The sequence below is a fragment of the Hyperoodon ampullatus genome (genome assembly GCF_949752795.1).
Source record: "Hyperoodon ampullatus genome assembly, chromosome: 7".
Lineage (NCBI taxonomy): Eukaryota > Metazoa > Chordata > Mammalia > Artiodactyla > Ziphiidae > Hyperoodon > Hyperoodon ampullatus.
Window position 1 is genome coordinate 65902079 of NC_136920.1, and position 19437 is coordinate 65921515.

At 50.4% G+C, this 19437-nt stretch overlaps 1 protein-coding gene across 4 annotated transcripts in view; it reads right to left on the reverse strand.

Moving 5' to 3' along the window:
* IRAG1 (inositol 1,4,5-triphosphate receptor associated 1) overlaps positions 1–19437 on the reverse strand; it is a gene marked incomplete at both ends in the record, with an annotated part of 117422 nt that overhangs the window by 48439 nt on the left and 49546 nt on the right. For 2 of the 4 annotated variants that reach the window (XM_079708491.1, XM_079708494.1), the window contains 8 exons: positions 1209–1287; positions 3482–4099; positions 5349–5396; positions 5602–5654; positions 6401–6478; positions 7538–7711; positions 9389–9459; positions 10969–11069. In XM_079708491.1, the coding sequence (XP_079564617.1) occupies positions 1209–1287; positions 3482–4099; positions 5349–5396; positions 5602–5654; positions 6401–6478; positions 7538–7711; positions 9389–9459; positions 10969–11069 (1222 nt within the window). The remainder of the gene's footprint in view (positions 1–1208; positions 1288–3481; positions 4100–5348; positions 5397–5601; positions 5655–6400; positions 6479–7537; positions 7712–9388; positions 9460–10968; positions 11070–19437) is intronic. The other 2 variants (XM_079708492.1, XM_079708493.1) reach the window with 2 other exon arrangements.

Genomic DNA, 19437 nt, shown 5'->3' on the forward strand with positions numbered 1-19437 from the left:
ATTTTCAGTCTTCTGCAGCTGTAGATTCTCACTGTGAATCCCCTGCTTGCTCATGCATAAGTGTATTTGCAATACCAAATATACAGGTTTAGTATTTTTGCCTGTTAGTGATTGTTTCAAATGTGTAACGTTTTGGTTGAGATGTTAAATGGTGGATGAGTACCGTGGATGTGAACGTGGGAAGTAATTTTAATTATGTGTAATTGGTCACAAGGCCTAAGTTGCATAACTATTGCTGTTTTATTTAACAATGCCTTGTTGCTTTGTATGCATTAACATTTGAGTGTAAACATTGTGTGTCTATCCAACAGGGAGCCACAGTATTTAAATTGAACAACCTAATGTTACAACTCCTTTTGAGATGGCCAAACATAAACTAAAAGCCTTAATTAAAGTGGTGAAATTTTACATAGCTTAGCATCAGTAGTTCAATAAATTTGGATTGCCAAAAAAAAAAAAAATTGTTGGACGTTTTACTTCTGGGAATCTTCTTGTCAATGTTGAATAGGTAGGTGTTAGTTACTATATTTCAGACTAGGGGCTTCTAACATGGTTGGTGGCACCCTGGACACAGCCACAGAACAATCCTTAAGCAGAAGGTTTCTATGCTGAGAATGACCACGAGTAGTGTGAGCCATCGGGAGAAGTGAGTCAGGAGATGGGAGCTGGGGTGGAGGTGAGGCAAGAGACCCCAAGTTTTACTTTCTGAAGGCGAGTCTGGCAAGTGGGTGGGTGGGGCCTTGCAGCCACCAGGAGGGAAGGGCTGGGGTCTGGACTTTGTAGTGACAGCAGATTAGAAAGCAAGAGATGACTCTGATGTCTCAGAAAGAGGAACTGTTCTATCTGGGTGGCTTCCTGGGTGTGAGAGGAAAAGGAAAAGGAAATGGAAGCATCAGAAGTTCAGGCCTGGGTCACCCTTCCAGACCCACTAGGTGCTAACAAGGCTCAGGGAGGGCTGGAGGGGTCCAGAAGGGGGGCTGGTTGGAAGAAGACAAGTTTAGAGGTTTTCTGAGTGGGCAGGAAACGCCATCTGATTCACTTATTTGCAAATATTTACTGAGGGCCTGCTCTGCGTCTGTTCCACACTTGCCACTGGGATGGACAAGGGCCCTGACAGGATGTGCAGTGTTTACACGTTCACCTTCTTTGATCTGGAGAAAATGAAGCTAGCCCCAGCCTGAGGAGAGTATCTCCCCAATCCCACCTACCTTTTTCCTGCTCAGCCGCTTCACTAAGGTCTGGAAGCTTGAGCCCCACTAAGTTCTGATTTCTTAGCAGGATGTGCTCCTTTTTAGGAAAAGAAAGACAACGTTTCAGACGGTGACCTCAGGGTGGACTCTTCCCTCAGTTCTATGGCTCTGTGACCCCTCAGTCTCACGGGGCAGCACTCGGGGTGGGGACAGTCACGACATCTGAGGGGCACCAGGAAGACTGCTCCTCTCCCAGCCTGTAAAGGTGCTGGAAACTCCACCATCAGTGCCCCATTCCTTGGGTCAGGAATGGTCCTTCGCATGGCTGGCTTTTTAAATAAGCCTGTGAGCCTCAGGGCAAGGGAGCTGCCAGCCACATGGTGGCTGAAGGCTGGAGGACAAACAGAAGCAGAGCCCAGGGCTCTGGGGATTGGAGGGTCCCCTGGGTGTATATGGAGCTGCCAAAGATGGAAACAATGTTTGTGATCTCATGGCTGTGCTCTGAGCTGCCTGGAGCTTCCTGCCTTGTTATTCTGGGCAGTGAGTGCCCACTTTCAGGACTTGTGACCTCCCCTGCCCCCAGTTCCTCAGTGGCCTGTGATGGCACCTCTTGAGTTGTTAAACTCTCCAGACGAATGAGGCCTGCAGATTGCGGTCCCAAGGCAGCAGGCCAATAGCCACTGCTGCCTGGGGCTTCGGCCAGCAGAGCAGAGAAGAGATGGGGATGCTGACGGCAGGTATGTGGCACAGGTAGGCTCACACCTGTTCCAAGTCCAAGACCGGCGCTCCCAAGTGGAAATGCCACACAGAGCTCCTTGGGCCTGCGACTTGTGCTTCTAAGGGTATTTTCAGTGTCCCGGTAGCAAAGGCCACTTGGACGGTTTTCCTCCTGGGTGAAGGAGAGGAAGGGGCCAGCAGAGGGAGCTCTGGCCCAGATGGAAGTCATGGGCCAGGGCCCTTGACCTGTTTCCTTAACCAGAGGCCCACAACCAAGCGGCTCTCAGCACCCTGGCTTGGGCTGGAGGTGCGGTCAGACGCAGGGCAGTGGTTGGTGGGATGGGGCCTCCAGGTTCTCTGTGGTTTTCTTTGCTGCAGAGAGGAACTGGCAGGGGTCTGGGGGTGGCCTGTCCCCTGGGCCTGGCCTCTGCTGCCCAGAGGCACGTGAAGGCAAATGCCCGTCTGACCTCCTTGGCGTCACCTTCCCCAGGGGTCTGGGGCCGCGGCCCACCAGGGGCGGCCCTTGCACGCCTGTGTTGACCCGCTAGTTAGTGAGGTCTTCCTGGCTGGGTGGGCTTTTCCGTGTATAATGTTTTTAACCTCAGCAGCCAGGCCCCAGCTCCCCCGGAGCCTCCAACGCTGAAGGCTTCTGTGCAGGATAGTGGCCACGGTTGGAACGCGTTCCTGCTAGTGCAGACCCCCAACCCCACACTTGCTCTTGGACAGCTGTCAAGTGCCTCTTTTCCTTCCCTGTCCCATGGCCCCTCTGTAGGGGAGCCAGGAGGGCCTCATCCAACTCCAGCTGTGCGGGTGCCAGGCCCCACCCCAGGGAGTCCCGGCTGCCTTGGCGTGTGGCCTGGGTTGGCCCTCTGGGGAAGTGGGGCTTGGGTAAGGATTTCTTTGTCCTGTTAAACTCTTCTCTTCCTCACACCCTGAGCTCTCTCCCCCTGCATCTCTGGATGCCCCCCAGTCATTCCATGAATAGGGCAGTAGCCCCATGAGAGACAGCTGTGCCTGGTTTGATGGCCAGTGACAGTTAGGGACATCAGGGGTGTTAGAAGAAATTCACCACAGGGGGAGCAGCCCCTCACGGCCATGTCTGGATGGATTTGAGGCCCTTTGTTAACAGGTATCAGGAAGGAAAGCTTGGAGGGCAAGACAGAGGGAGAAGCCATTCCATCCTTGCCCCATCCTAGGCGTGACAAGGTGCTCCGTCAAAGGCTTCTTGTTCATGAGCCACCAGCTCCAGTTAGAGAGGAAAACACAGCCCAGGACTCAGGGCCCATGTGTCCTTCCATATACCCACCTTCCCCTTGAAATGTGGCTTTGTGTGGCAGCTCTACGACAGCTGACCTCACCCAAGTGAGCAGGGTAAAGGCACGAAAGGTGATATTTGTGAAGGACATGCTGCCCAGTGGGCTGGTTTTCGGGGTGGGTAAGCTCAGGTTTCCACAAGGCCCACGTCTGGGCCATAGCTGCTCCACCCCAGGCCCAGGTCAGCCCGGCCCAGAGGCCCTCAGCCCAGGTTGGGGACCTGGACACACACCCTGCCCAGCAGGCCCCCGGGAACCCACCTCACGGAGTTTGGTCAGTTTCTGCATCCGCACTGGCTGCACTTGTATCTGAAAGTCTTTAAGTCCAGGAGCCTTGGCCAGCTTGCTGCCAGCTTTGCCTGAAAGACGCTTCTCTTCCTCTGCCAGCGGCACCTTGGCAAGCACTTTCTGCAGCTGGGGGCCGGGTTCTTCGGGACTGCTGTCCCAGGAGACACCCCGCAGCAGAGGCGGCCGGGACGCAGGAGGCCACAGCTCAGCTTTGGAGCCAACCTTGGACCCTGTGGGCTCTCCGACTGTACTTTTCCCCTGGGGGGACTGGGGAGCCACCCCTCCAGAGCCCTGGGTTGGGCTTCTGGGCAGAGGGTTGCCCTCCTTGGCTGTCTTCAGAAGCGGCTTCCCTAGCTCACTCTCAACAGGGCCAGGCTGGGGGCTGTTCAGGGCCATTTTCCCACCACTGCCTGTGCCAGAAGCTGGGCCCTTGGGTATGGCCTCTGGGCGATGGAGGGGATCAAAGTTTTCCTTTTGTTCTATTGCAATTTCTTTGGACTTCTCAACTGTGGGAGAGCGAGGAGTCAGCCTGCCCTGAGACACTTTCCTCTGGTCATTCTGCTTGCGGTCAGCTAGCCCTTTGAGGACATTCTGAAAGAGACAAGGTAGAGCTGGGACCCCGGGGGCAGGCTGGAGGGGAGAAGGGTGGATTCACCTCTGCTGTGGGGTCTCTATCCCCATGGACCCTGCTAAGGGACCCGCACGTGTGCACGCGTGTGCGCACATGTGTATGTGTGTGTGTGTGTGTGTGTGTGTAGGGGTGGGGAGGTGTTGGAGAGGTATGGGCTAGGTAGAAAGGGAGGACCTCTCAGTCACATCTGAGCCGGTAAAGGGGACCTACAAACAAGCCTGAGGTTTGTAAAACAGACAGGATAAGGGGACCTACCATTCAAAACCTGCCAAGAACTTGCCAAGGGCTAGGCGCTGCAGAGGACAGTGGAATGGAGGGCAGCCACAAGTTTTGGCTTTGACTCTGTTGCCCCAGATTCTAGTCCTGGCTCTGCCTGGCAAGGCCCTTAACTCTTAGGGATTCAGATTTCCCATCAGGTTTGTGAACTCCCTGAAATTATATACAAGTGTATATGTGTGTTTGTGTGTTGTATGTATTTTTCTGGGAAGAGAGTCCATAGCTTTCAGCAATCTCTCAGAGCATTCTATGATCCAAAAGAGGTTACAGATCACTGAATAAGGGGGTTCTTGCAAAGCTGATAGCTTGCTGTTCAGAAGTTCCAAGATTCTGTACTCTTCTTTCATTTCCCAAGGGAAACCTGCTTTGTGAGGTGCAGGTTCGTGGGTCTGTCTGTGTGGCTGCCTTGTGTGTGTGCTGAAACTCTACCAGAGGACTCTATCCCAGACCCAGTTCTAGATGAGATTATATTCTATGGTGCCCTTGACACCACCTTGAGCAGGTGGTTCTAAGCAGGTGTGGGGCTCTTCGTTTGCTCATCAGCAAAGATGAGGTTTTCCAGGCTGCCCCCAGGAAGAATCCCAGCTAGGGGCTGGAGCTTTCCTGCAATTTTCACTAGAGCTGACGGGGGCAGCAGTCTTGCCTGGCTGTTGCTGGGCCCAGTGGTCCCCCTGGCCTCTGGCAGCAGCCTGACTAGGAATGTAGGACTATGGGCAGGACCACCATGGAGGTCATCCCCACTGAATCCCACAGCCTCACCCCCTCCACCTCAGACTTCCAGTCACTGTAGGGCAGAGGAACCTTCTGGCTTCCTCAGCCTTGACCTTCCACTCACGCACACCCACTGGCAGGCTGCCCAGGGCCAGCCTAGGCTTCTGGGACACCGTGTCTCCCACACTCAAATCATCCAAACTGGGCAGACCTCAAACTCACAGGCTCGCCAAGGGGAGGTGAAGAGACTTCGGCCTCATCCCCCTTCTGCTGGAGAAAGTAAACACGAGTCAGTCAGCAATGTGAAGAGACCGAATCTCCTCTTGAAATGCCCTCAAGCAGACCCCTACAGTGGTGTCGATGTCTCCCCCACCCAGCACCCTCGCCTTCAGCGGGTCATGGAGGGGCCTCTCAGGTGTTAAGGGGTTAGAGGAGAGACTAGTTGACATAGAAACCCCAAACGGTGCCCTGTTACCTGTGGTGGTGCTCCGGGCAGAGGGGACCCTGGGCCACTGCACGCATCCAAACCTAAAATGGTCCAGACACTGGCGAGTGATGTCCAGCACCCCAGACCCTCAGCTGTCCCTTTAGCAAAAACGCATCTACCTCCCCAGAGTGTCCTCCCTTGGGTCCCTCGGGCCCAGGAGCCAGTAATGCCGGTGCTTGCTGAGTACCTCTCACAATGCCAGGCTCTGTGGGGAGCCCCCATCTAATCATCAAAGAAACCACATGAGGAGGCCGGGGCAGAGGGAAATCAAGGCCACACAGCCGGAGTGTCAGCGCTGGGATCCGAACCCGGGCTGCCTGGCCCGAGCCTGAGCTTGCCCTGCAGCTCTGACAAGGGTAGGCTGCTCTCCCTGGCACCCCACCCCTACCCTGGCTGAGCTGAGGGTGTGGCCCTGAACGCAGCCTAATGAAAGGGAAGCAGTCAAAACACAGAGAGTGGCCCAAATAGAGGCCTTTGCAAATAAGCTCTGAGGTGACCTCTCTCCAGGTCCTCTCTGGGCAGAGGGCCCCAGCCATAGCCCCCTTCCCTCCATCCTCATCCGGGGCTAGGCCTACCTCCCCACGCTAGCTTGAAACCCCAAAGAAAGCACATCTTCCTCCTCTGAGGCAGCCCAGCCAGGCCCCTCGGGAGGGGGCCAAACGGGGGTCCTGACTGGGAAGGCTGCAGGACAGGAGTCCTGGGGCCCAGGGGAGGGACTGAGCCGCCACCCAAGGCGGGGAGCCAGAGTGGGCAATGCCGTGGGGTTTGGGGGGGAGGTGGACCTCACCAGGCCGCTTGGGGACGGTGAGGCAGTTGCTCTGAGAGGACCCAGGAGAAGCTCCGGGGCTGACGTTTGGGGGAACAGCTGTGGAGACAGACACAAATTGGCCAGCATTCATGAAGGTTCAGGACTTCAGCCTAACAAAGACATCCTTTCAGGTATTTCTCGCCTCTGGGGACTGGGTCTGGCTCGTCAGATTCAGGGGCTGATTCTGGACTCCATATAAGGCTCCTACCACAGCCCAATGCCTCCCTGCTGCCAGCCCAACAGGGGGGGCGCTGGGGTCACTTGGGGGAGAGGGAGGGTGATTGGGGTCACACTTCTCAGTCTACCTGGCCTCACCCCAAAGCACCTTCTAGAAATAGAGGACCTGGCGTTGCTTGGCAGGTACGGCTCCAAAGGCTATACCTCCTACACTTGCCAGGATGGCTCTGATTTCAAATGTGCCCCTTCCCTCCTAAGTACAGACTTGTTTAACTGCCCCAAATGTTTGCTCAAGAAAAAGAGTGACTTTAGCCAAAGGCATAGCAGGAGAATTTCAGAAAACCTTTCTTTTAATCCAGAAATTCCAGAGAGACACCAAAGACCACACTTCCCTTCCCTAGGATCCTTCCCGGGGCACAGCTGGAGGTCAGGGAGAGGAAGCCAGGGCTGGCCTCTCCTGACCTTTGCAGAGGAGGTGCCCACAGAGCAGGGCCTCCTGGGGATGGTGGGAGACCACACAGACTCCAACCCTGCAGGGTGGCCCGGGAGTCTGTGCACTCAGGCATCACACAGAGGGTTTCTCTCCAGGCAGGGTTCAGGGACTGGGGAGCCTAGGTCAAGTTCACGGGTGTCATATGGGCTAGCACTTCTTGGCAAAGCAGGAAAACACAATGGTCACACATAGACCCCCAAAAATGGAAAGCAGAGTTTTCTGGGCTAGAGTTGGGTCGGTATTTCAGAGCTTCTGATACGGGGCGAGATGCCCTCTCCTCACAGGATCCTCTCCAGGAGGCTCAGTCCTCCTGGGCCCAAGAGGCCTGGAGGCAGGCGCGTCAAGGGCCGCCCCTGGGAAGCAGGGCTCCTGCTGCAGCTGGGGCTGGGCCCTCCCCAACGCCCGCCCCCATCGGAGGGGCTCAGGGTGGCCACCTGTCGTCCTACCTGATGGGCAGTCGCCGGGGCTGCTCCTGGACTTCCTCCCGCGGCGGGTCAGGAACCGCTCACTCACCGACTTGGCTTCCTCTAGCAGCGCCAGGTTTTTCTTCTTGTCCTCCTCTGAGATGCTGATGTCTGGCAGCTGGCCGTTTACCAGGTCAATGATGTGCCCCGCAGGGTCTGCAGAGGGGGGGTGAGCACGGCGTGAGAGCCACGGAATCCTTGGTCCCCAACCTCAGCCCTGTCCCCAGCTCCTACCCCTCAGCCCAGGGACACTGCCCAGAGGGGACTTGGCCAGCCAAACCTTGGCCCGATGCCGGGTCCTGGAGAGGGCTGCGTGGGGACAGACAGGGCTCCCCCAGCAGGCCTGACTCCTCCAGCTTGTAGCTGGTGGATGTGGCAGGTCCTCTATCACAAATGGCCATGAAGCCACCTAGGTTCCCAGTACTGTCCTCAACTCTGCCATAAGGGAAGGCCATCAGGAGCCCCACCTGTTCTATCTGCTCCCCTAGTGTTCTTCCTTTGGTCTCTGTTTCTTTAACAAGATAGTGAGCTTAACATATGTGGATAAAGGAAGCACTCCAAAGATCATGGGCCAAAGACACAATCCCATGGCCACCTTCCCTCCTTTCTCCCTCTACTCACGTTGTTTACCCCCATCCTTCTCCATAACTGCCCCTTCTCCAGGACGCATTCCCCGGGTGAGTGACACCACCTCTCACCCAGCTGCTCAGAAACATAGGAGTCACTCCACACTCTTCCCTCTTCCTCAGCTGCCCCCAGGTCCAACCAACTCAGCATCAAGTAAGTATCTCTGGAACCTGTGCCTCATCGCCACTCTTGCTCATCAGCTGTAACTTACCTGCACAATTATATCAGCCACCTCACAGGTCCTCCACCTCCAGGCTATCTGCTCCATCCCATCCTCCATTGCCTATCACAGTGACCTTCCTAAGGGCCATATCTGACCATGCAATTCTCCTGCCTCAGCTCATCAGGATTCCTCCTGGTCCCCAGTGTGACGTCCAGATGCCAAACTGCGCCCAGCCACTTTTCCTGATCTCACATACTCCTCTCCTCCAGCCCCTTGGTAGTGAATGGCTCCCGTTGTGCCTCTCCAGCCTCCATTCCTCCTCCTTCTGGTCATAGCTCCCCTGTTTGCACCGGGTGAAACTCATCTGAGTCTCAGTCATGTTAGGAAGGAGCTAAACAATACTACCCATCTCAGCCCAAGTGCCATCCTCAGCCAGCCAATGAATTCAGTCCCCCTGGGTGACTGGTTCAGGGATGGCCATGGAGGCCAATGAGAGGCAGCTCTGAGAGTGGTGGTGGGTATATGGGGAAGAGGAGCTCTCTTTTCACTGAAGGGATGTAAGTTACTGGTAGCCATTTGCCCAGAAGGAAGCCAGCACACAAGAGAGGAAACTTGGGAGATGGGATGGGATGATTGCTAATGACCCAACATGAGCATCTGGGCTCAGCACTCCCTGAAAACACAGACCCTGGCTTTTATTTATTTTTAATGTGTTTTGGCATAAGCTAGTTTAAATTGAGTTTCTGTCATTTGCAAGAGTCCTGACACACAGCCAAGCATGCAATTGCTCTGTTATGGCTCCTGCTCAGCAGCACAATTGCTTCCTCCACCGAAATGACCTTTCCTCCCTCTTGTCTATCTGTCCGACTCTCTAAGTCACAACTCAGATACTCTCCCCTCTGGACTACTAATCTGAGAAGCAGAAGAGGGGAAGGGGCCAAGCCCGGCCAAGCTGCCAGACCTCAGTCTTCCTACTCAAACACACCTTCAGTTGGACCCCTATCTCCGGCGGCAGAAATAAGACAAATCGGCCTAGCCCTTACCCACAGAGGTCAGGGGAGCAGTGGAAACCTTCAGGTGTCGGTGAGAAAGCCTCCTGTGCGGACTGTGAGCTCTGAAAGACCAAACAGAGTCATCTTGTTAGGAAAATGTGTCCACAGCTGGTAAATAGGTAACCAGATGCTTGCATATTCTTTCAAAGTCATCCTAGAGCATCATCTCACAAGCTTGTTATTTTTTCAAGGGCGAAAAAATATGGGAGTGTGTTAGAAATGCAAATTCTCAGGCTTCACCGACCGACAGGATCAGAAGCTCTGGGGATGGGGCCCAACTATCTGTGACTGAACAAGCCCCGGCCCCAACCCCAGGTGATCCTGATGCTCTCTAAAGTTTTCGAACCACTGCCCTTTGTAACTTTGACGATTTAGTATTTATTAGGGCTCAGACTCTGAGTGAATATCTAACTTGCAGAAAACTCATAAACTGTGAAAAATTGCCTGGTAGAGATGCAGATGATTTCTGTTGGGTAGAAAAGATAAAAAATAAGGTTTCATTGCCCCGTGAAACATTAACCTATCTTGTATCTAACTTAGCAATCTTTTTTTTTTCTCTTTTTAAAGATGTATTTATTTATTTATTTTGGGGGGCTGCGTTGGGTCTTCATTGCTGTGCACAGGCTTTCTCTAGTTACAGCGAGCGGGGGCTACTCTTTGTTGCCTTGCACGGGCTTCTCATTGCGGTGGCTTCTCTTGTTGCAGAGCACGGGCTTTAGGTGCGCGGGCTTCAGTAGTTGTGGCACGAGGGCTCAGTAGTTGGGGCTCGCGGGCTCTAGAGCACAAGCTCAGTAGTTGTGGCACACGGGCTTAGTTGCTCCACGGCATGTGGGATCTTCCCGGACCAGGGATTGAACCCATGTCCCCTGCATTGGCAGGCGGATTCTTAACCACTGCACCACCAGGGAAGTCTCTAACAGCAATCTTATTCCAGCTTTCTTTTCCTCCTCACTGATTATACTACATATATCCATTTCTCATATCCTCCTTTGAACTGGCTTTGTTATCCTGATGGTCCCCTCGTTAATGAGTTAAGTAAATCTTTGACACATGCTCACTATATATCTGTATTAGAATTATCTTTGTAACTTTTTGGAAATTAAACTTAGAAAATCTCATTCCAGCTAGACCAGTGCATGGGCTAGTGCTGTGTAAAACCGAGGCAGGGACATCCCTGTGCATATGAGTCAGTGTCCCTTCCAAGAGATCATCTTCCACACAGGACCCACTTTGGCCAGAAGCAGGATTCTAGTAAAAAATTCACATCTTTTAGGTCTGTTTGAAAATATCTGGACAGTTATTGTAGAAAACTCCCCTGCTATGAGCTGTGCTTTTCTTAAAGGTTAACAAAGTGCAAAGAGCCAAATCTATGAGAGAAGAAATAATTTGTGGGGAAAAGATAATGGAAAAATCCCAAGCTCTCTCTCCCATTTTGAAAAACTGCTTGATTGTATTTCATCAATGAAATGATCAAGAACGAAGAAAAGATTTTTAAAAAATAGAGCTGTCCAATCCGCACATGCTAGGAAATATTGCTCTTTACAGCACAGATTAGGCAAATAGGAGGTTACCTGTTGACAAGGTTTTTGTCAGTTTCTTCTTCCGGTGAACTGGCATCCCCAGTCAGGATGATGGTGGGTGGACTGCAAGATATTCCTGCGGTGGGAGGGCCCTGGTTGTTTAGAACAAAAACACAGATGGAGTTAAGCTCCCAGGAGCTGGAGCCCTTATTCAAGTATCATGACACTTAGAGACTTCTTGACAAGGGTCAAATGCTGTTGATTTGTATTATTCGGGGTGGGGGGGGAAAGGCAGTTTCTCCTTCATTTACCGAGCTTAACTTGGTCTATTTTCATGCACTAAGATTAAGGAACTTCTAAGCCATCCCTGGTTAATTCTCACTAACAATGTAGAAAAAGAATGGTGCAGGGTCCTCAGGCTGCAACCAGCCTGGTTGGGGAAGGATGGAGACCAGCAGAAAAGGCAGTGACACCACACATTCCCAATACTCAGTGACGCCCTACATTTGGCTAATTGTGACCTTTCAATAAAGGTGATTTGTTCCATGGATAATGGAACACGCTTTAACTTTTGTAACTTTGTAAAAATGTTTATCTACATAAATACACATTTCTGAAATAACAAAAGTTGGGAACAATCCTTAGATTTTTGAGATAGTTTGCAACCACTAAACAAAATAGAACAAAACTACTAACCATCAAAACGAAAGAGTTATTACATCCTAGGTTGGAGAAGTTGTAGTGAAATTGGTATACTGTTATGTTGCTAGTGGCTGTGTGAGTTGTAAAACCCTATCTGGAGTAGAAAAAATACTTGTTGAGTGAGTAAATGAATGAATGAAATAAAAGCAATACTGTATAGGATATACAATAAGATCCATGAAGATGCATATCAACCTGTGTTTTCCTACACCTAAGTGTACTGGGGGTAAAAATAGGACCAGTTAACAGTAACACACAGTATCTCTCTGGTTCTTCTGCCACGTGCTATGGCGGTATTTCCATCTCAGAATTGTTCCCAGCTATGTCTGGGAGACTCTCCAGAGGTCCTGTCATATGACCCTTTATCACTTGCCTTCTCCTCTGCCCTGCCCCCTTACTGGTGGGTACAGCCCAGGCCCTCTGTGAATGCCCTACTCTCCCTGCCAAAGTCCTGTCTCCCTGGGCTCCTGAGCATGTCACACCACCTGCACTATTGGTGTGGCCTCCTGAATCTTCAGAGCAGCAGGTGCCCATGGCCACTGTCTCTGGAGGTCGTGTCCTTCTGGAGTCCCTGCGCATTAACTGCTCTTACCCCTACCTGCCCCACTGAAGCCATGGCCCGGGGGCTGCTCTCGCAGAGCCAGGCTGAGCTGTGTTCTTGAGCCCTTGGTATGCAGGTGTTGGCTCCTTGCAAGGTGAGGAGGAGGCTCTCTCTCCTTTTCACATCATTCTTTATTGTCAAGTGGGTACTGTACAGTACCATCTGGACTTCTCAAATCCCACAACTTTTAGTGAAACCAGCTCTTCCCATTTTTATTTGCATCTCTTCCCTCCCTTGGCCTCAAACATGAGGCCGGGTGAGCTGGAGAAGAGTCTCTGTGTCTAGCCAGGGAACGCTGGACCCCTGTGTTCCAGGACCTTTCAGCAGGAGGGAGCTGCAGTGATGGGAGGAGGGGGAAGCCCTCAGAATCCTCGAGCACATGGAAGGGAAGTTTGGGCAGGGACTTTGGCTGGGTAGGAGGAGCAGGAAGTAGCACTGCCTTTTGGAAGAATCACACTGCACTCAAATTTCTGCTCATTATCTGCTAGCTGTGTGTCCTTGGGCAAGTTATCTAACCACTCTGTGCCCCATGATCATAAAATCTAACTCACAGGGTTGATGTGAGGATTAAAAATAATGTTGACACAGCACCTAGCACATGACTGATGTTTTCAATAAATGGTAATGTTACCGTCAGATTACTTTTCTCTCTCATTCGACAAACACAGTTTAGTTATCCATCATGTGCCAGGGGCAGTTTGAGATACAAAGACCCTCAAGAGCTCACAGCCAAGCAAGGGATACAGAGAAGTACTTAACACTTATAATAAGTATAAGGTGATAAGGGATGAAGCCCATTCTGTGAAAGCTCAAAGAAAAGGAAAGAAAACTCTCTCAGGGGGGGAGCTGGAGAAGACTCTCAAGAGGAGGGGACATTTGAGCTAGGTCTTGAGGGATGAATAGGAGTTTGCAAGACAAAGATATTAGGGGAGAGGTTTTGGGGCAAAGGGAACAGCATAAGTAAAAGGCATAACTGGGCATTAGGGATTCACAATGTAGCTAGAGCATAGACTATAGAGTATGTGAAATAGGAGGGCCCAGGGATGGGGGCTGCCATATTGTGATTTATAAGAAATGTATATATTTGGTCAATCAGATGACAAAAATATATCCCTCATATATATTTGGTCTTCATCCACAGTTCCTGGCTTACCCCTCCCCAAACACTTGGAACTTCCTGAGTGATAAAAGCTTGGGGAAACGTCTTTTGTTATAATATTTGGTCTCTTGTCCTCAGTTCCTGAAAATGCTTTAGAGAATTGCTTGACATGTTATAATGAGGTCCAAGAACCTAATGTTGGGGCAAAATATGAAACCAGAATAAGAGGTTGAGCCAGCTTCTGAAGGACCTTGGGTGCTACTCCAGTGAGTTTGGTCTTTGTGGTTTTGGAGATGGGGAACACTGAGGATTAGGCCTGGGAAGAACTTGACGGCCCAAAGAGAAAACAGAAATGTTGACAGCAGATCCATCCATGGATCCCCGTGATTCCCACTGGTTGAGTTGCTGGAAGAGGCCCTGTTACTGAAGCAGCCTTCTGCCCCATAGGAGTTTTGAGGAGCTCCCTAGTAAATTGGAGCCGTGTCACTCTCCAGTTGGATATGCACGTTTGGCCAAGGCAGCGTGACAGGGAGTCAGCATGATGCTTGTGGCTGAAGCCAGGACTGGCCAACCTGTCCTCATGACCCCAGAGCTCCAGTCCCTCCAAGAACGCAGATATACATCCTTCTGTCAAAGACTCCTCCTGGAAGAGACACTCAGGAAGGTTCCCCAAAAGCAACAACTCCCTTCTGTGGATAGTTTCACCCTGATGGGCTGGTGATGAGCTAGTCACCTGCTTCGTCCTCTTGTTGTACTGTCCCTCAGTTCCCATAACTATAAAGTGGTCAATGGCCTGCGGTCTCAGAAGATGTTTGTGTGAATAAAATGAAGTGATGAATGTGTATGCCCTTTTATAACTGTCATCTGATCTACAAATACCCGTTAATCATGGTTATCACTCAGATGAACAGCAGTTCCACTCAGTTCTCCCCAACTTTTGTCCACCAGGCTTCACTGGTGGGAGACCAGCAAGCAGCAGAGGGGCTGGCTCCTTCCAAGGGGCCAGGAGGGAAGCAGAGGATCTTGGGTCATGGTGTGGGGCCGGAGGACACACAGTGGAACAGCACCCACGGGAGCTGCTGAGGTCAGGAAGGGGAAGCAGAGTGTCAAAATGGCAGGTGATGATGGAGCTGGGGCAGGCAGTGCCCAGGCAGTGCCAAGCTAAATGGGAGAGCCAGTGAAGTGGAAGGAATGTGGGGCAGGGGTCAGGTGTTTCTCCTGGGTAGGTTCTCTGGGGAGCAGAAAGGGCTGAAGTTTTCCCAGAGGCTTCTGTTCACATCACTAAAAGGGTTTCTTGCTAACATGGCCTCTTGGATCTGTTAGAGAATTAGCATCCTCTGAATCCTATCTTCTGAGCTCAGAGGTGAAAATTGGAGACCTGGGAGCCTGTTTGTTGTGAGTAGCATTTACAAGTTTTTATATTAGTTACCAACATTTCATAATTAGAAGAATTCCCATAAAGGTCTGGATTTCCTACTTTTCCTAAAAAAACAGGAGATCAAGCCATCTTGGTTCCACAGTTCTGCCGAGTAACCCTTGGTTGGAGTCAGCTCACTCTGGCTTGTTTCAGTCATTCACACTCCCTGCTTGGCCCCAAAAGCATCTGAGTTACTGCTCCTGTGACCCATGATTCTTAGCCTGTCTTGGTTTTTTGGAGCGCAGGAGGTTTGTGCTTAAAGCCTCCTCCACCCACATCACCTTTTTTTATTCAATCCACTTTATTAAGGTGTGATTGACATATGAAAAGCTATACATATTTCATGTATACAACTTGATGAGTTTAGAGATAAGTATATACTGTGAAACCCTCACCACAATCCCTATCCATCACTTCCAAAATTTCCTCCTGCCTTCTTTTTTTATAATGATGATGATGAGGATAAGAACACTTATAAGATCTACCCTTTTAGCAAATTTTTGGGTACACAATACAGTAGCGTTAATTCTGGGCACTCTGCTGTACAATAGATCTCTAGAAGTTATTCGTGGCCGTGTAACTTCCACAACATCCTGATGGAGCTTCTTTCCGTATGGCCTCATGGGCGACTGTTGCCATGGCAATGCCAATCAAAACACTGTCTATGCCTATAGTATGTGTGAGGTTCCTTCCCTCGGTGGAATTTATTTCTACAGTGAAAATTTGGCCTCTGAAAATCACCTTTTCCATGTTTATCACATTTAGAGAATTTCTTTCTTGTATGAATCCTCTGGTAAACAAGAAGAAATGCACTTTGGCTAAAATATCATTTTCACGTTTGTTATATCATATGGTTTCTGACATCCCTTGGAGGGGCTTTTACAAATTCCCAGCATGCACTGGTGATGATGGGCTAGGTCTACATAAGGGGGCAGAAGGGGTCAAACATTAATTTCTGCATGTTCTGTTCCAGAAATAAAATTGTGGTGGTAGTGCTCGGGTTATACTATATACCCATTTCCAAGAGTCTCATATATTCCAGCTGCTAAGTAAGTAGAATGCAGTTTATTTATTTAATTTTGTTGACACACTACCTATTTCCCAAAGCAATCTGAAGTCACCAACAATAAACTATAAGACATAAAAAGACGAAACTATAAAAAGGAGGGAACAATTTGATAAATACAGACATCCCTAGCAGATAAAGAGAAATATATGCTTCTTCTAGCATCCATGGTTTGACCCGGAAGTTAAACTATTCGATCTGAAAGCCAATGAAGCTGTGATCCAGGTGGGCGAGTCTCTGAGAGAGTCTGCCTTAGAGAATCATTCAGCAGATAAAAAGCAAATGTTTTCTGGGATAAACTGGGAGATTGGGATTGACATATATACACTACTAAATATAAAAGTTAACGAATAAAGACCTACTGTATAGCACAGGGAACTCTACTCAGTACTCTGTAATGGCCTATACGGGAAAAGAATCTAAAAAAGAGTGGATATATGTATATGTACAACTGATTCACTTTGCTGTACACCTGAAACTAACACAACATTGTAAGTCAACTATACTCCAATAAAAATTATTTTTAAAAAAAGAGAGAGAGAGAGAGAGAAGTCCACTCTTCATTCTCACCTCAAAGGAGAACAAACCTTAACTCCCACCCTCACCTCTCCTCTCCCCTTTGACTCTTCACTTGCTTACCCCCCGCCCCAGTCTCCTCTCTCTCTCTCTTTCTTCCTCCCTCTCTCCCTCTCTCCTTCCCTCCCCACCTTCTTCCTTCCCTCACCCCTCGGCTTATTCCTCCAGCTCCATTAAATTCTTTCCACAAAGGTTTTCAAAAGTCTTAGAGTCTAAGGGAGGGGGCCAGCCTGTAAACATTTGCACATTATTATGCTTTGTTCTGTCCATTCATACAGCGAACGTTTCTTGAATGCCTAGCGCTTGCTGTGGTCTATGCCAGGGCCTGGAGGCAAAGGTGAACTAGGCAGCCTCTGAAATGCATCCCAGTTAGCACAGTGGGATGGGGAGTGGGGTGGAAGTACACTCCTCCTCACCCCTACCCCATCCCAGGTGGCGCCCAGGCCGGATGCCCTTAATGCTGACACTGTGAGGTAATGGTCTGCAAGGCACTGGAGGAGCTACTTTCTGGTAGTTTTCTCTGCCTCCTGGTGAAAGGCCACTTGCAGCAAAGCTCTCCTGAGGTGACTGTCACACATGGGGCTGCAGGCACCCTCGGTCAGAGGAAGGTCAGGAGCAGAGGTCCCCACACAGAAAGGCAGACACAAGCCATGGTGGCAAGCGCCAAGCATGTAACCATGGACGCACCCAGTCTGAAGCTGCTTAAAAATCAGGAGACACAAAGCAATCAGGGAGAAATCTTCTAATACACTGATGGAATGTCCTGGAATATCCTCACTCTCTCCTTCCAATATGTGCAAACTACATGGTAATAAAATCAAATTGTTCTCTCCCTAATCAGCTCACAGAAAGCTCTGGGCAACTTCTAATTTTCTGCAAAACTGATTTTGTGGGGACCATTCAGTCTTGTGCTGGCTGGGTTTCACTTTAGCAGGTACTAGAGAGACAGTAATCAGGAGAGTGTGGGAAGATTCCAGCGGCCCTCTGGGTGAACTCTGCCAGGTTTTAATGCAGTGTAAATACCAATCCCTGCTCCCACTCTGAATGGCTGAAACAGAAGGCAGGGCCTCAAGCAAGCATGTGGGTCAGCAGGTTCAAACAGAGTTCGCCAGGCAAGTTCCTGGCTTCCGGACTTCAAGGGCCTCAGGCTCCAGAGCCACACTAATTCATCATACAGCTTTTCACATTAGCTGTGTGACCTTGGGCAAGTGACCTCGCTTCTCTGTGCCTCAGTTACCTCGTCTGTAAAATAACTATCTCACAGGGTAGTTACAAGAATTCCACAGATTGGTGTAGAAATAGGATTGCCAGACAAAATACAGGATATCCAGTTATATCTGAGCTTCAAATAAACAACAAATAATTTTTTTAGTGTAAGTATATCCCAAATAGTGCATGGACATAACTGTATTTTCATTTGCTAAATCTGGCAGCTCCAGATGGAAAGCTCGCGGAAGGGTACCTGGCAGCTAGTAAATGCTCAATGAGTGTCAGATGTTATATTCTGTTATTGGTAACTTTGGGGCTAAATTAATGACTTTGGAATTTGGTTTTGAGGAGATTGTCGTTCTTCGTTTTGTGTCTGAACAACCTTTTGGAGTTAAATTAGGAGGGCCTCACCCTTCTGGTCACAGAGCCACAGAGCATCTTCCCTAGGGCATCTGGCCACACAAGCCTAAGTAATCAATGACCCAGGGAAGCCCACCTCCAAGGCCACCTTCACCTGGCTCCACTCCCTCTCTCACCATCTGCATCTCAGACAAAGTAGAGATGCCTTTTACATAGAGCAGGGGCAAAGACACAAACGTGGATCGAGGGAAGTGACATTTACTCAGACCTACTGCATGTGGGGCTCTGTCCCAGACACTTTCCGTGTGTTTTCTCATAATCCTCCTAGCAACTCTGCAAATGAACCTCAGGACACCCATGAACCACTTGGGGTGATAATACCTCCTGACCTCACAGAATTGTGCAGAGGAAATGAGAAGATGAAAGCAAAAGCCCTGAGCATGGAATTAGGGAATTAATACATTTCTTTTCTCTCCCCTCTTTTCCCACTTCAATCCCCACTTTACCAACAACAAAAAAAAAAACAGACATGTTATGTCCAGGGCCGCACAGCTGGTAAATAGGGGAAGAGACCAACACCAGGCCTGTTGGCCTTCCCGGTACACACACTGCCCTTACAAGTCGTCTCCAGGTCTTGGGTCTCACTTCCCCTGGTTCCCGGTGCTCTGCAGGCCTCTGACATGCCTCTCTTATTCTTCCCAGCTGCACCCTCCCTCACGAGGCCCTTCCTCCAGGAAGCCCTCCAGGCTGAACACACAACTAGAGGAAAGACAGCAGGGGTACCCTTCTCACCTTCCAGGGGCCCAGCCTTCCCAGGGATCCATTCCCCTTCCCTGGAGTCAGCCGAGCACTGCGGGAGCTGGGCCATCTCCCGGAAAGCTCACCCTTTAATAAGCCAGCAGGTCACATTTTGTTCTCCTTAAATAAACCTTATAGAAACATTTAAATGTTTATTTCGCTCATAAATTCCCAGGAATGCACAACAGTTTCCTAACTGCCTGGGTGCAGGGATAAATATAGGCCAGTGGTACAGACGGGAATATGAGCTTCCTTTCCCCAATGTCACGTGACTAGGCCTGGCTCGGAAGCTCTGGGCAACAGACCAGCCCCAGTCCAGGCAGGAGTGGGGAGTTTAGCTCCTGCGCTTGGACGCTGGCAGACAGCCTGGAAGAGGACTGTGCAGGAAGGCAGTGTGGGGTGGTGAAGTTGGGAGGTCTACACCGGAATCTCACCTGGGTGACCTCAGGCAAGTCACTTAACTTCTCTGAGTTTCAAATTCTCAAACATTATGTGGAGCTAATAATCCCCCTTTTCCAGGCTTGTTTTAAGGGTGACAGTGACAGTGAGGATGGTGATAGAGGGTAGGCACTTTTGCAGCTGTATCCCCAGGTCCCTCTCTCACAGCCTGGAGGGCAAACAGGGATTGCCTCTGGATAGGGGGCCCTGGCCGCAAAGGGGACTTAGCACTCTCGTGACAGGATAAAAGGACC